Genomic DNA, 10778 nt, shown 5'->3' with positions numbered 1-10778 from the left:
AAAAGAAACCCTCAACCATTACACTCTGTCTCCTGCCACTAAGCCAATTTTGGATCCAATCTGCCAAATTGTCCTGTATCCCATGGGCTCTTACCTGCTTAATCTTATCAAAAGCCTTACTGAAATCCATGTTGATTACATCAACTGTTTTACCCTCATCTACACATCTAGTCACCGCCTCGAAATTTCAATCAAGTTAGTTTGACTCGATCTCCCCCTGACAAAGCCTGATTAATCCATGCCTCTCCAAGTGGAGATTAACCCTGTCCCTCAAAATATTTTCCAATAGATTCCGAACCACTGACGTTCGACTCACCGGCCTGTAATAACCTGGTTTATTCCTGCTACCCTTCTTGAATAATGGTACCACATTCGCTGTCCTGCAGTCCTCTGGCACCTCTCCGGTGGCCAGAGAGGATTTGAAAATTTGTATCAGAGCCCCGGCTATCTCCTCCCTTGCCTCACGTAACAGCCTGGGATACATCTCATCTAGGCCTGGGGATTTATCCACTTTTAAGCCCGCTAAAACATTTAGTTACTCCTCCATTTCAATGCTAATATGTTCAAGTATATCGCTATCCTCCAACCTGATCTTTACACCTACATTGTCCTTCTCCATACTGAACACAGATGAAAAGTGATCTGTTAAAACCTTACCTATGTCCTCCGGCTCCACACACAGATTGCCACTTTGTCCCGAATGGGCCCTATTCTTTACATGTTTACCCTCACGCCCTTAATATAGCTATAAAACTCATTAGGATTTTCCTTTACCTCGCACGCCAATGTTTTTTTTTCATGCCCCTCTTCTCTCTCCTAATTACTTTTTAAAGTGCCCCCTACACTTTCTATACTCTTCTCGTGCCTCCGCTGTTTTCCGCGCTCTAAATCTGCCATAAGCCTCTTTTTGTCCTGATCCAACACTCTATATCCCGTGACATTCAGGGCTCCCTAGACTTGCTGGTCCTATCCTTCACGTTAACGGATGCATGTTGGCTCTGAACCCTGACTATTTTCTCTTTGAATGAGTCCCATTGGTCTGATGTAGACTTTCCCACAAGCAGCTGCTCCCAGTCCACTTTGGCCAGATCCTGGTTTATCATATTCAACTGGGCCTTCCTCCAATATAGTACCTTTATATCCGGTCCATATTTGTCCTTTTCCATAACTACCTTAAACCTTACAGTGTTATGGTCACTATCCCCGAACTGCTCCCCACTGACACTTCTACAATTTGTGCATCTTAATTCCCGAGGATTAGGTCCAATACTGCCCCTTCTCTTGCAGAACATTCTATGTACTGGCTCAACAAGCTCTCCCGTATGCATTTTAAGAATTCCACCCCTTTAAACCTTTCGCACTAAGACTATTCTAATTGATATTAGGTGAGCTGAAATTCCCTACAACTATTACCCTATTATTTTTACACCTCTCTGAGATTTGCCTGCATATCTGCTCCTCTATCTATCCCTGACTGTTTGGAGGCCTGTAGCAAATGCCCAGCCAAATGATTGCCCCTTTTTGTTTTTACGTTCAACATATATGGCCTCATTTGAGGAATCTTCTAAGATAAAGTCGCTCCTTCCTCCAGTAATTGACTAGTTGATCAACAGTGTAATGCCACCTCCTCTTTTACCCCCTCCCCTCTCCCGCCTGAAGATTCTATACCCTGGAATATTGATCTGCCAATCCTGGCCCTCCCTCAACCATGTCTCGGTGAATGCAATTATGTCATAATGCCATGTGCGTATCAACAGCCTCATTTCATCTGCCTAGTAGAAAGACTCCTTGAATTAAAATAGATATAATCCAGCCTTGCCTTTTTCACTGCTGCATTAACAGGTCTATATTTGCTCTGCCTTCCAGACTGACTCAGTTTCTCTTCTATATTTGACTGTGCATCATCCCCTACTGTGCTTCAATTCTGTATCCCATCCACCTGCCAGATTAGTTTAACCCACCTCTCCCCCACCCCCAACCCCCACCCCCGCTAACAGCACTAGCAAACCTCCCAGCCAGGATGCTGGTCCCGTTCCGGTTTGGGTGCAACCCGTCCAACTTGTGTAGGTCCCCACCTTTCCCAGAAACAGAGCCAGTGATCCAAGAAGCTAAAGACCTCCCTCTTGCACCGTCTCTTCAGCCACGCATTCATCTGCTCTATCCTCCTATTCCTATATTCACTAGCACGTGGCACCGGGAGCAATCCAGAGATAGCAGCCTTTGAGGTTCTGCTTTTTAATCTATTACCTAGCTCCCCAAATACTTGTTGCAGGACCTCATCCCTATTTCTACCTAGGTCGTTGGTAACAATGTTTACCACGACCTCTCACCTTCCCCTTCACAATGCCCTGCAGATGTTCCGTTACATTTTTTACCCGAGCATCACTAAGGCAGCATGCCATCCCGGAGTCATGTTTGCGGCCACAGAAACGCCTATCTGTACTCCTTACGATAGAATCCCCTATCACGATAGCTGTTCCACCTTCTTTTCCTCCCTTGCTGTGCAGCAGCGCCATCCGTGGTGTCACGAACTGGCTGTTGCTCCTTTCCCCTCGAAGTCCAACCCCCGCTACAACAGTATCCGAAGCTGTACATCTGTTTGAGAGGGGGATGGCCACAGGGTGCTCTGCAATACCTGTCTGTAACTAATGTACTGCCTGGCAGTCACCCATCCCTGTACTACCTGTGCAGCCGTTACCTGCGGTGTGACCACCTCACTAAATGTGCTATCCATGACGTCCTCATCACCGCGGATGCTCAACAGTGAATCTACCCGCAGCTCCAACTCCATAATGTGGGGAGCCAGTCGCTGCAGTTGGATACACTTCCTGCACACAGCGACACTGGAAGCGACAATGATTTTCCACATCGCATAGCAGGAGCAAATCACCGGTGTGAGCTCACCTGCCATGACTTACCTTCAAATTACTTAGTTACTTCCTTTAATTGAAACACTAATTATGCTAGGGGCCTTGTTCTACTCCAAACACTACCCACTGCTATTTAGAGCCCTTAATAAATTGCACCAATGAAAGAAAAAACACTTTAGTAGTGCTCACCTTATCACTTGTGGACATTTTTTCCAAAATAAACTTTCCCCTTAATTTTTTTAAGCTAATTAAATGCACTAACATCTGTTACGTACCCAACGAATCACTGTACAGATATCGCGTGATGTCACTTTAAGTCTTTATTTTCCTCTTTCGAGATTCAGTGTGCCCTGGCACAGAGAGAGTGAGAGAAAGCCTGACAGCCGCTGCTCCGCTCACCAGGTATGTGAGGGCCTCGAGCCCCACGTTCTCTTTTTCCGGTCTCGCTCCGGATCAGCTCCCACCCAGGTCTTCCAGCTGCCGCTCCTGTCTCCAGGTAAATGAGGGCCTCGAGACCCGTGCTCTCTTTTTCAGGTCCCGCTCCAGATCAGTTTCCTCCCTGCTCAGCCAGCTGCTAATTCAGTGTAATGCACTGTGGAAGATGGTGAAGCCCCTCATGGTCTATCAGCTCTCTGTGTTTATGAACAAATAATGTAATGCACTGTGGAAGACTGTAATGGCTCACATGGTGTATCAGCTCTCTGTCTTGATGAACCATTCTGTATAATGCACTGTGGAACACCGTGAAGCCTCCCATGGTGTATCAGCTCTCTGTCTTTATAAAGCATTCTGTATAATGCACGGTGGAACACTGTGAAGCCTCCCATGGTGTATCAGCTCTCTGTGTTTATGAACAAATAATGTAATGCACTGTGGAAGACTGTAATGGCTCACATGGTGTATCAGCTCTCTATCTTTATGAACCATTCTGTATAATGCACGGTGGAACACCGTGAAGCCTCCCATGGTGTATCAGCTCTCTGTCTTTACAAGCCATTCTGTATAATGCACGGTGGAACACCGTGAAGCCTCCCATGGTGTATCAGCTCTCTGTCTTTACAAGCCATTCTGTATAATGCACGGTGGAACACCGTGAAGCCTCCCATGGTGTATCAGCTCTCTGTCTTTACAAGCCATTCTGTATAATGCACGGTGGAACACCGTGAAGCCTCCCATGGTGTATCAGCTCTCTGTCTTTACAAGCCATTCTGTATAATGCACGGTGGAACACCGTGAAGCCTCCCATGGTGTATCAGCTCTCTGTCTTTACAAGCCATTCTGTATAATGCACGGTGGAACACCGTGAAGCCTCCCATGGTGTATCAGCTCTCTGTCTTTACAAGCCATTCTGTATAATGCACGGTGGAACACCGTGAAGCCTCCCATGGTGTATCAGCTCTCTGTCTTTACAAGCCATTCTGTATAATGCACGGTGGAACACCGTGAAGCCTCCCATGGTGTATCAGCTCTCTGTCTTTACAAGCCATTCTGTATAATGCACGGTGGAACACCGTGAAGCCTCCCATGGTGTATCAGCTCTCTGCCTTTATAAATCATTCTGTAAAATGCACTGTGGAACGCCGTGAAGCCTTCCATGGTGTATCAGCTCTCTGCCTTTATAAATCATTCTGTATAATGCACTGTGGAACACCGTGAAGCCTTCCATGGTGTATCAGCTCTCTGCCTTTATAAATCATTCTGTATAATGCACTGTGGAACACCGTGAAGCCTTCCATGGTGTATCAGCTCTCTGCCTTTATAAATCATTCTGTAAAATGCACTGTGGAACACCGTGAAGCCTTCCATGGTGTATCAGCTCTCTGCCTTTATAAATCATTCTGTATAATGCACTGTGGAACACCGTGAAGCCTTCCATGGTGTATCAGCTCTCTGCCTTTATAAATCATTCTGTAAAATGCACTGTGGAACACCGTGAAGCCTTCCATGGTGTATCAGCTCTCTGTCTTTATTAGCCATTCTGTACAGTGCACTGTGGAACACCATGAAGCCTCTCATGGTGTATCAGTTCTCGGTGTTTATAAACACTTCACTTTAATGCACTGAGGAACACTGTGAACCATCTCATGCTTCATCAGCACTCCTCATTCCAGTCCTCCCTTTCACCCTGCCCCTCACTCTAACTCTCCCACCGTCTCTCCACAGCTCCAACCCACCCCGCCGCCCGTCCATTCACTCCAACCTTCCCGACCAACACTACCCTCACTCCAACCATCGTTACCGTCCCTCCCCTTCACTCCAACTCCAGCCACTACACCTTCCCTCACTCCAACAATCCCCACCGCCTCTCACCTCACTCCAACCCTCCCCACCGACCCTCCACTCACTCCAACACTCGCGACCGCCCCTCTCCTCAGTCCAACACAGCTCAGCGTCGCTCCCTTCACACCTATATTCCCAACCACTCCTACCCTCACGCAACCCACCCTGCCGCCCCTCTGCTCTCTCCAAAACTCCCCATCGCACTTCCACTCCATCCATCCCTCCTCAATGTCCCTCCCCTCACTCTAACCATCCCAAGCACCCCTCCCATCACTCCAACCCTCCCACCGCAACTCCCTTCACTCCAACCCTCCCTATTATCCCTCTCCTCACTCAAACCATCCCCACCACCCAACCCCTCACTCCAACTCTCGCCACCGGTCCTCCACTCATTCCAAGACCCCTCACCGTCCCTCCCATCACTCCAACCTTCCCAAACCCCCCTCACTCTAACACTAACCCCCCACACCTCTCGTCCTCCAACTGTCCCCACTGTCCCTCCACTCACTCGATAGCTCCCCACTACCCCTCCCCTCACTTCAGTTCACCACTCAGTCCAACGTTCCCCACCTCCTCTCCCCTCATTCCAAAGCTCCCCACTGCTGCACCCCTCACTCCTACACTCCCCACAGCCTCTTCACTCACTCCAACTCTCACCACCCCACCTCTCCTCATTCAAACTCTCCAGATCACCCGTCCCCTCAATCCAACTCTCTCCACGGCCCCTCCTCTCACTCCTACACTCCCCACTGCAACTTCCCTCTTTCCAGCCCTCCCCATCGCACCTCCTCTCATTTCCACCCATCCCGACCAGCCTTCACCTTACTCCAATCCTCCCCACTGCCCCTTCCCTCACTGAACCCTCTCCACTGTACCTCCCTTCACTCCAACCCTTCCCATTGCCCCTCCTCTCACTCCAACCCTCCCCACTGTCACTCCCTTCAATCTAACCTACCCCGCCATACCTCCACAGTCTCAAACACTCCCCACCGCTCCCCCCCTCAATCTGAACCTCCCTACTGACCATCCCCTCACTCCAACACTCCCTACAGCCCATCCCAATACTCCAACCTGCCCCACCGCCCCCTCACTCCAGCCCCTCCAATCCCCTCTCCTCACTCCAACATTCTCCATCACCCCTCCCCACACTCCCACCCTCCTTTCCAAGCCTCCGCTCATCCCAACTCCCCCTACCACCCTTCCCCATAATTCAACCCTCGTGTCAAGCCCTTCCCTGTCTCCAATCCACCACAACGCCCCTCCCCTCACTCCACCCCTCCCTACTGCTCCTCCAAGCACTCCAACCGTCCCTACGACCACTCCCCTCTCAACAACTCTGCCCACTACCCCTCCCCACACTCCAACGCCCCTCACAGTCCCACCTCACTACTGCCCCACCCCTAACTCCTTCCCTCCCTAAAGCACATCACCTCACACCAATCCGGCACACTACCCCTCCTTTAATGACTACCGTCCCCACCGTCCCTCCCCTTACTTCAACCCTGCCCACTGCCCCTCCCCCTCTCTAACTCTACCCTCACTCCAAACAACCCACCACCCGTCCCCTCATTCCAACCCTCCCCAACGCCCCCAATCTCACTCCATACCTCCTGACCATGACTCCACTCACCCCTTCACTCCCAACCGCTCCTCTCCTCGCGCCAACACTCCTCACCACCAGTCAGCTCATTCAAAATTCTCCACCACCGCACCGCTCACTCCAACCCGCCCCAACGCCCTTCCTCTCAGTCCAACACTCCCCAATGTCCCTCCCCTCACTTCAACCCCCTCCACCCCTCCACTCATTCGAATACTCCACAACGCCCCTATCATCACTCCAAACCTTCCCACAGGCCATCCACTCAACACCACCCTCCCCACCGACCCTCCCCTTACTGCAACTCTCCGTACACCGCTCCCCTCATTCCATCCCATCCTAACCGTCGACCCTCACTCCAAACTTTGCCACTGACGGTACCCTCATTACAACCCTCCCAACTGCCCCTTCCCTCAATCCAAAAATTCCCACCGCTTCTGCCGTCACTCCAACTCTCCCTACTGCCCTTTCCCTCACACCAACACTTCCGACCACCTCTCCCCTCACTCCAATCCTCCCCAGCGACACCCCCTGACTCCAAGTCACCGCCCCACCCCTCCCTTCAATCCAACCCATCTCACCACACCCTCACTCCAACTCTCCCCACTGCCCCTACACTCCTGCCCACCCTCCCTACTGCCCCTCACTCCAACCCTCCCTGCCATCCCTCCCATCATCCAGCGATGGCTACCCCCCATTCCCCTCACTCCTACACTCCCTCCGCCCCTCCCCTCACTCCAACCCTCCCAACCATCTGTCACTATGGGAAATAGGTCCGACCACCACTCCTCGTCACTATGGGAAACAGTCCCCGCCCCCATATCCTGGAAACAGGTCCCTCCCCCACTCCCCGTCACCCTGGATGCAGGCTCCTCCTCCACTCCCATCACCCTGGGAAACAGACCCCACCCCCACTCCCAATCACCATGCGAACAGGCCTGTGACCCAAAGGCCCATCACTATGGGTACAGACACCACGCCGCTCTGTCACTATAGCGACAACCCCCGCCCCCGCGCTGTCTCCAAAGCAGCGGGCGCCGCCCCGCCATGTCTCCATAGTTACATGCCCCGCCTCCGCTCTGTCGCCAAAGTGACTGCTGGAAATAGTGATTCAGTTTCTCTCATTATTGAATGAATTTAACAAATGTAGTGAAGGGAGATTTCAGCATATTCTTCAACTGCGCTCTGAACTGTGTCTGAGTCACGGCATAAATAGTAGTGTTTGTGCAGCAACTCAGGATCTGCAGCATGAAGCCCAATTCTCGCAGAAACTCAGGCAGAAAAACAAACACAGAGCCCAAATACCTCATCCGCCACCATATCGAATACACCATAAACACTGCCCACAATAGAATGAAATTCCCCGATATAACTAACAGCAACATAATGGATTTCCTTCGACTCTCCATCTCTGTGTCTCTGCGACTCTCCCCACTGCTGTGAGCTCTGAGTCTCCTGCGTCCTCTGCTGCTCACTATAATGTGTCTGATGGTGAGAGCGTTGAGCAGCAGAATCACCACAAATGGAACACATGGTGTTAGAATGTTATGGAGGAGCTCAATTGTTCCTGAGACATAAATGACATAACCATCCATTGTTACATAACAAAACCACGGGACGTTCAGCAGCAAATACCGACCTGTAAATGTAAAATACCAGATGATGTTCTTCAAACAGCTCAGCACAGTCACTGTTCCCAGAACCACAGCCGACGTTCTCTCCCTGCAATATTTACTTTTCAGCTTCTGGCAACAAATGGCCACAAATCGATCAAAGGTGAAAGTGACGGTGAACCAGACAGAACAGTCTGTGGCTGCGTAAAGCAGGATGGCGTGGATATTACACACGGAGATGGATTGCAGGAACTGAAACTGTTCCCAATAAACAATAGGAATGTGCCTCAATATTAGGTCGAGGATAATGACCAGTAGATCCGCCGCTGACATGGCCACCAGATAGCGAGTGACACACTTGGAGAGACCACATTTCCCCCGAGACAGGATCCTAATCGTCAGCAAGTTAACTGTGAGGAAGGGAAATGAACAAAGAAATTATACATCAGGCTGGAGCAAAGTTACCAGTTTGATGGAGGACTTACTGAGATTTACAAATGTGTTCCTCTGTCCAGTGATTTCTTGAAATGAATTGGTCTGTGATGCGGTGGAAGGCAGGAGAGATTCAATGACAAAATAATTTTATTGAAATTGTAAAACTCAATGTTAATCACAACCCTCCCCTTCACTCCTTTTCCCATCTGCTTTAAAAACTGTTCCACCTCTGATCTCTCCCAGTTTTGATGAAGTCACGACCTGAAATATTGACTCTGTTTCAATCTCCACACATGCTGCCAGATCTGCTGAATATTTCCAGCATTTTCTGCTTTGATTTCAGATTTGCAACATTTGCAGCACGTTGCACTTGCAGAGAAAGTTAAATGTTCGACTGACTGAGAGATTCTGTCTCAATGCTTGTGGTGTAGTGTGTGTGTGTGTGTGTGTGTGTGTGTTTACTGTGTGAGTGCTTGTGTGTGTATGAGTGAGAACATGTGCGTGTGTGTGTGCCGGGCTCAGTGCCTGGGCTGTGATGTGTGTGAATGAGTGTGCATCTGTGTGCATGTGTGTGTCACGTGTGTGCGAATCTGGTTCAGTGCCTGGATTGTGGTGCGTGTGTGCGTGTATGTGTGTATATGTGTGTCTGTCTTTGTGTGTGTGTCTCTATATCATGGATTGGCATGTGGTGTGTGTGTCTGTGTGAGTGTCTGTTTTTCCATGTGCTCATTCGTGTTTGCATGAGGGTGGGTATGCGTGTGCATGTGCGTTTGTGTGTGTCTGTGTGTGTTTTTGTCTCAGGGCCTGGGTTGGCTGAGTGTGGGTTAGTGTATGAGTGTCTTTCTATGTGCCTTCTGTCTGTGTCTCAGGATCTGAGCTGTGGTGTGTCTGTGTGTGTGTGCATGTGTGTGTGTGTGTGTTTGGCTCAGTGTCTGCGGTGTGATGTGTGAGTGTGTGCGTGTTTGAGTGTGTGTGTCTGTGTGTCTGTCGGGTTCAGTGACTGGGGTGTGACCTCTGTGTGTGTTTGTTTGTGTGTTTGTGTGTGCGAGCATGTCTGTCTGTATCTGTCTGTCTGTTTCAATACCTGTGGTGTGTTCTGAATGTATGTATGTGTGTGTGTTGGACTCAGCGCCTGTGGTGTGATGTGTGTGCATGTGTGTTTATAACTCTGGCTCAGTACCTGAGGTGTGATCTGTGTGGATGTCTGAGTCAGTGTCGGGGTGTGATCTGTGTGTGTGTGCGCGTGTGTATGTGTATCTCTGGCTCAGTCCCTGGGTGTGATCTTTCTTTCTGTTTGTGTGTATGTCTCGCTCAGTGTCTGGGGTATGACCTGCGTTTGCCTATGGGTGTGTGTTTGTTTCTAACTTGCCATGTGCCTGGAGTGTAAAGAGTTTGTGTGTGTGTGTTTGTGCTGGTGTGTCTGTCTCAATGTCTGTGGTGTGACGTGTGTGTGTGTGTGTGTCTGTGTGTGTGTGTGCGTGTGTGTGTGTGTGTGTGTCTGTATCCGGAGCATTGCCTATAGTGTAATGTATCGTTGTGTATGTGTGTGTGTGTCTGGCTCACTGCTGGGGTGTTATATCTGTGTGTCTATGTGCGTTTGCATGTATGTGTGTTTGTCTGTGTGTCTGGTTCGGTGCCTGGGGTGAGACCCGTCTGTGTGTGGGTGAGTGTGTGGATGAGTGTGTCTGCGTCCTCCATGCCTGCTTTGTAATCTGTGTGTCTGGCTCAGTAAATGGGGTCTGAACTCTGTGTGTGTGGCTGTGCGTGTGTGTGTGTGTATCTGGCTCCGTGGTGGTGTTGAGTTGCCTTCTTGACCCGCTGCAGTCCATGTGTGGTAGGTGCACCCACAGAGTTGTAAGGAAGGGAGTTCCAGGATTTTGACCCAGCGACAGTGAAGGAGCAGCGAAATAGTTCCAAGTCAGGATGGTGTGTGACTTGAAGCGGAACTTGTTGGTGGTGATGTTACCATGCATTTGCTGCATT

General features: G+C 50.0%; 1 protein-coding gene across 1 annotated transcript in view; it reads right to left on the bottom strand.

Annotated features, from left to right (window-relative positions):
- Nucleotides 1-7871: 7871 nt before the first annotated feature.
- The window catches only part of LOC137364944 (probable G-protein coupled receptor 139), a 35655-nt gene continuing 32748 nt past the window's right edge, over nucleotides 7872-10778 (bottom strand). Inside the window, exon 2 of the mRNA XM_068027822.1 lies at nucleotides 7872-8770. Coding sequence (XP_067883923.1) covers nucleotides 7872-8770 — 899 coding nt within the window. The remainder of the gene's footprint in view (nucleotides 8771-10778) is intronic.

Source organism: Heterodontus francisci, unplaced genomic scaffold (genome assembly GCF_036365525.1).
Source record: "Heterodontus francisci isolate sHetFra1 unplaced genomic scaffold, sHetFra1.hap1 HAP1_SCAFFOLD_53, whole genome shotgun sequence".
NCBI lineage: Eukaryota > Metazoa > Chordata > Chondrichthyes > Heterodontiformes > Heterodontidae > Heterodontus > Heterodontus francisci.
Note: the sequence above shows the minus strand (reverse complement) of the source record. Positions and strands in the feature narration are given on the sequence as shown.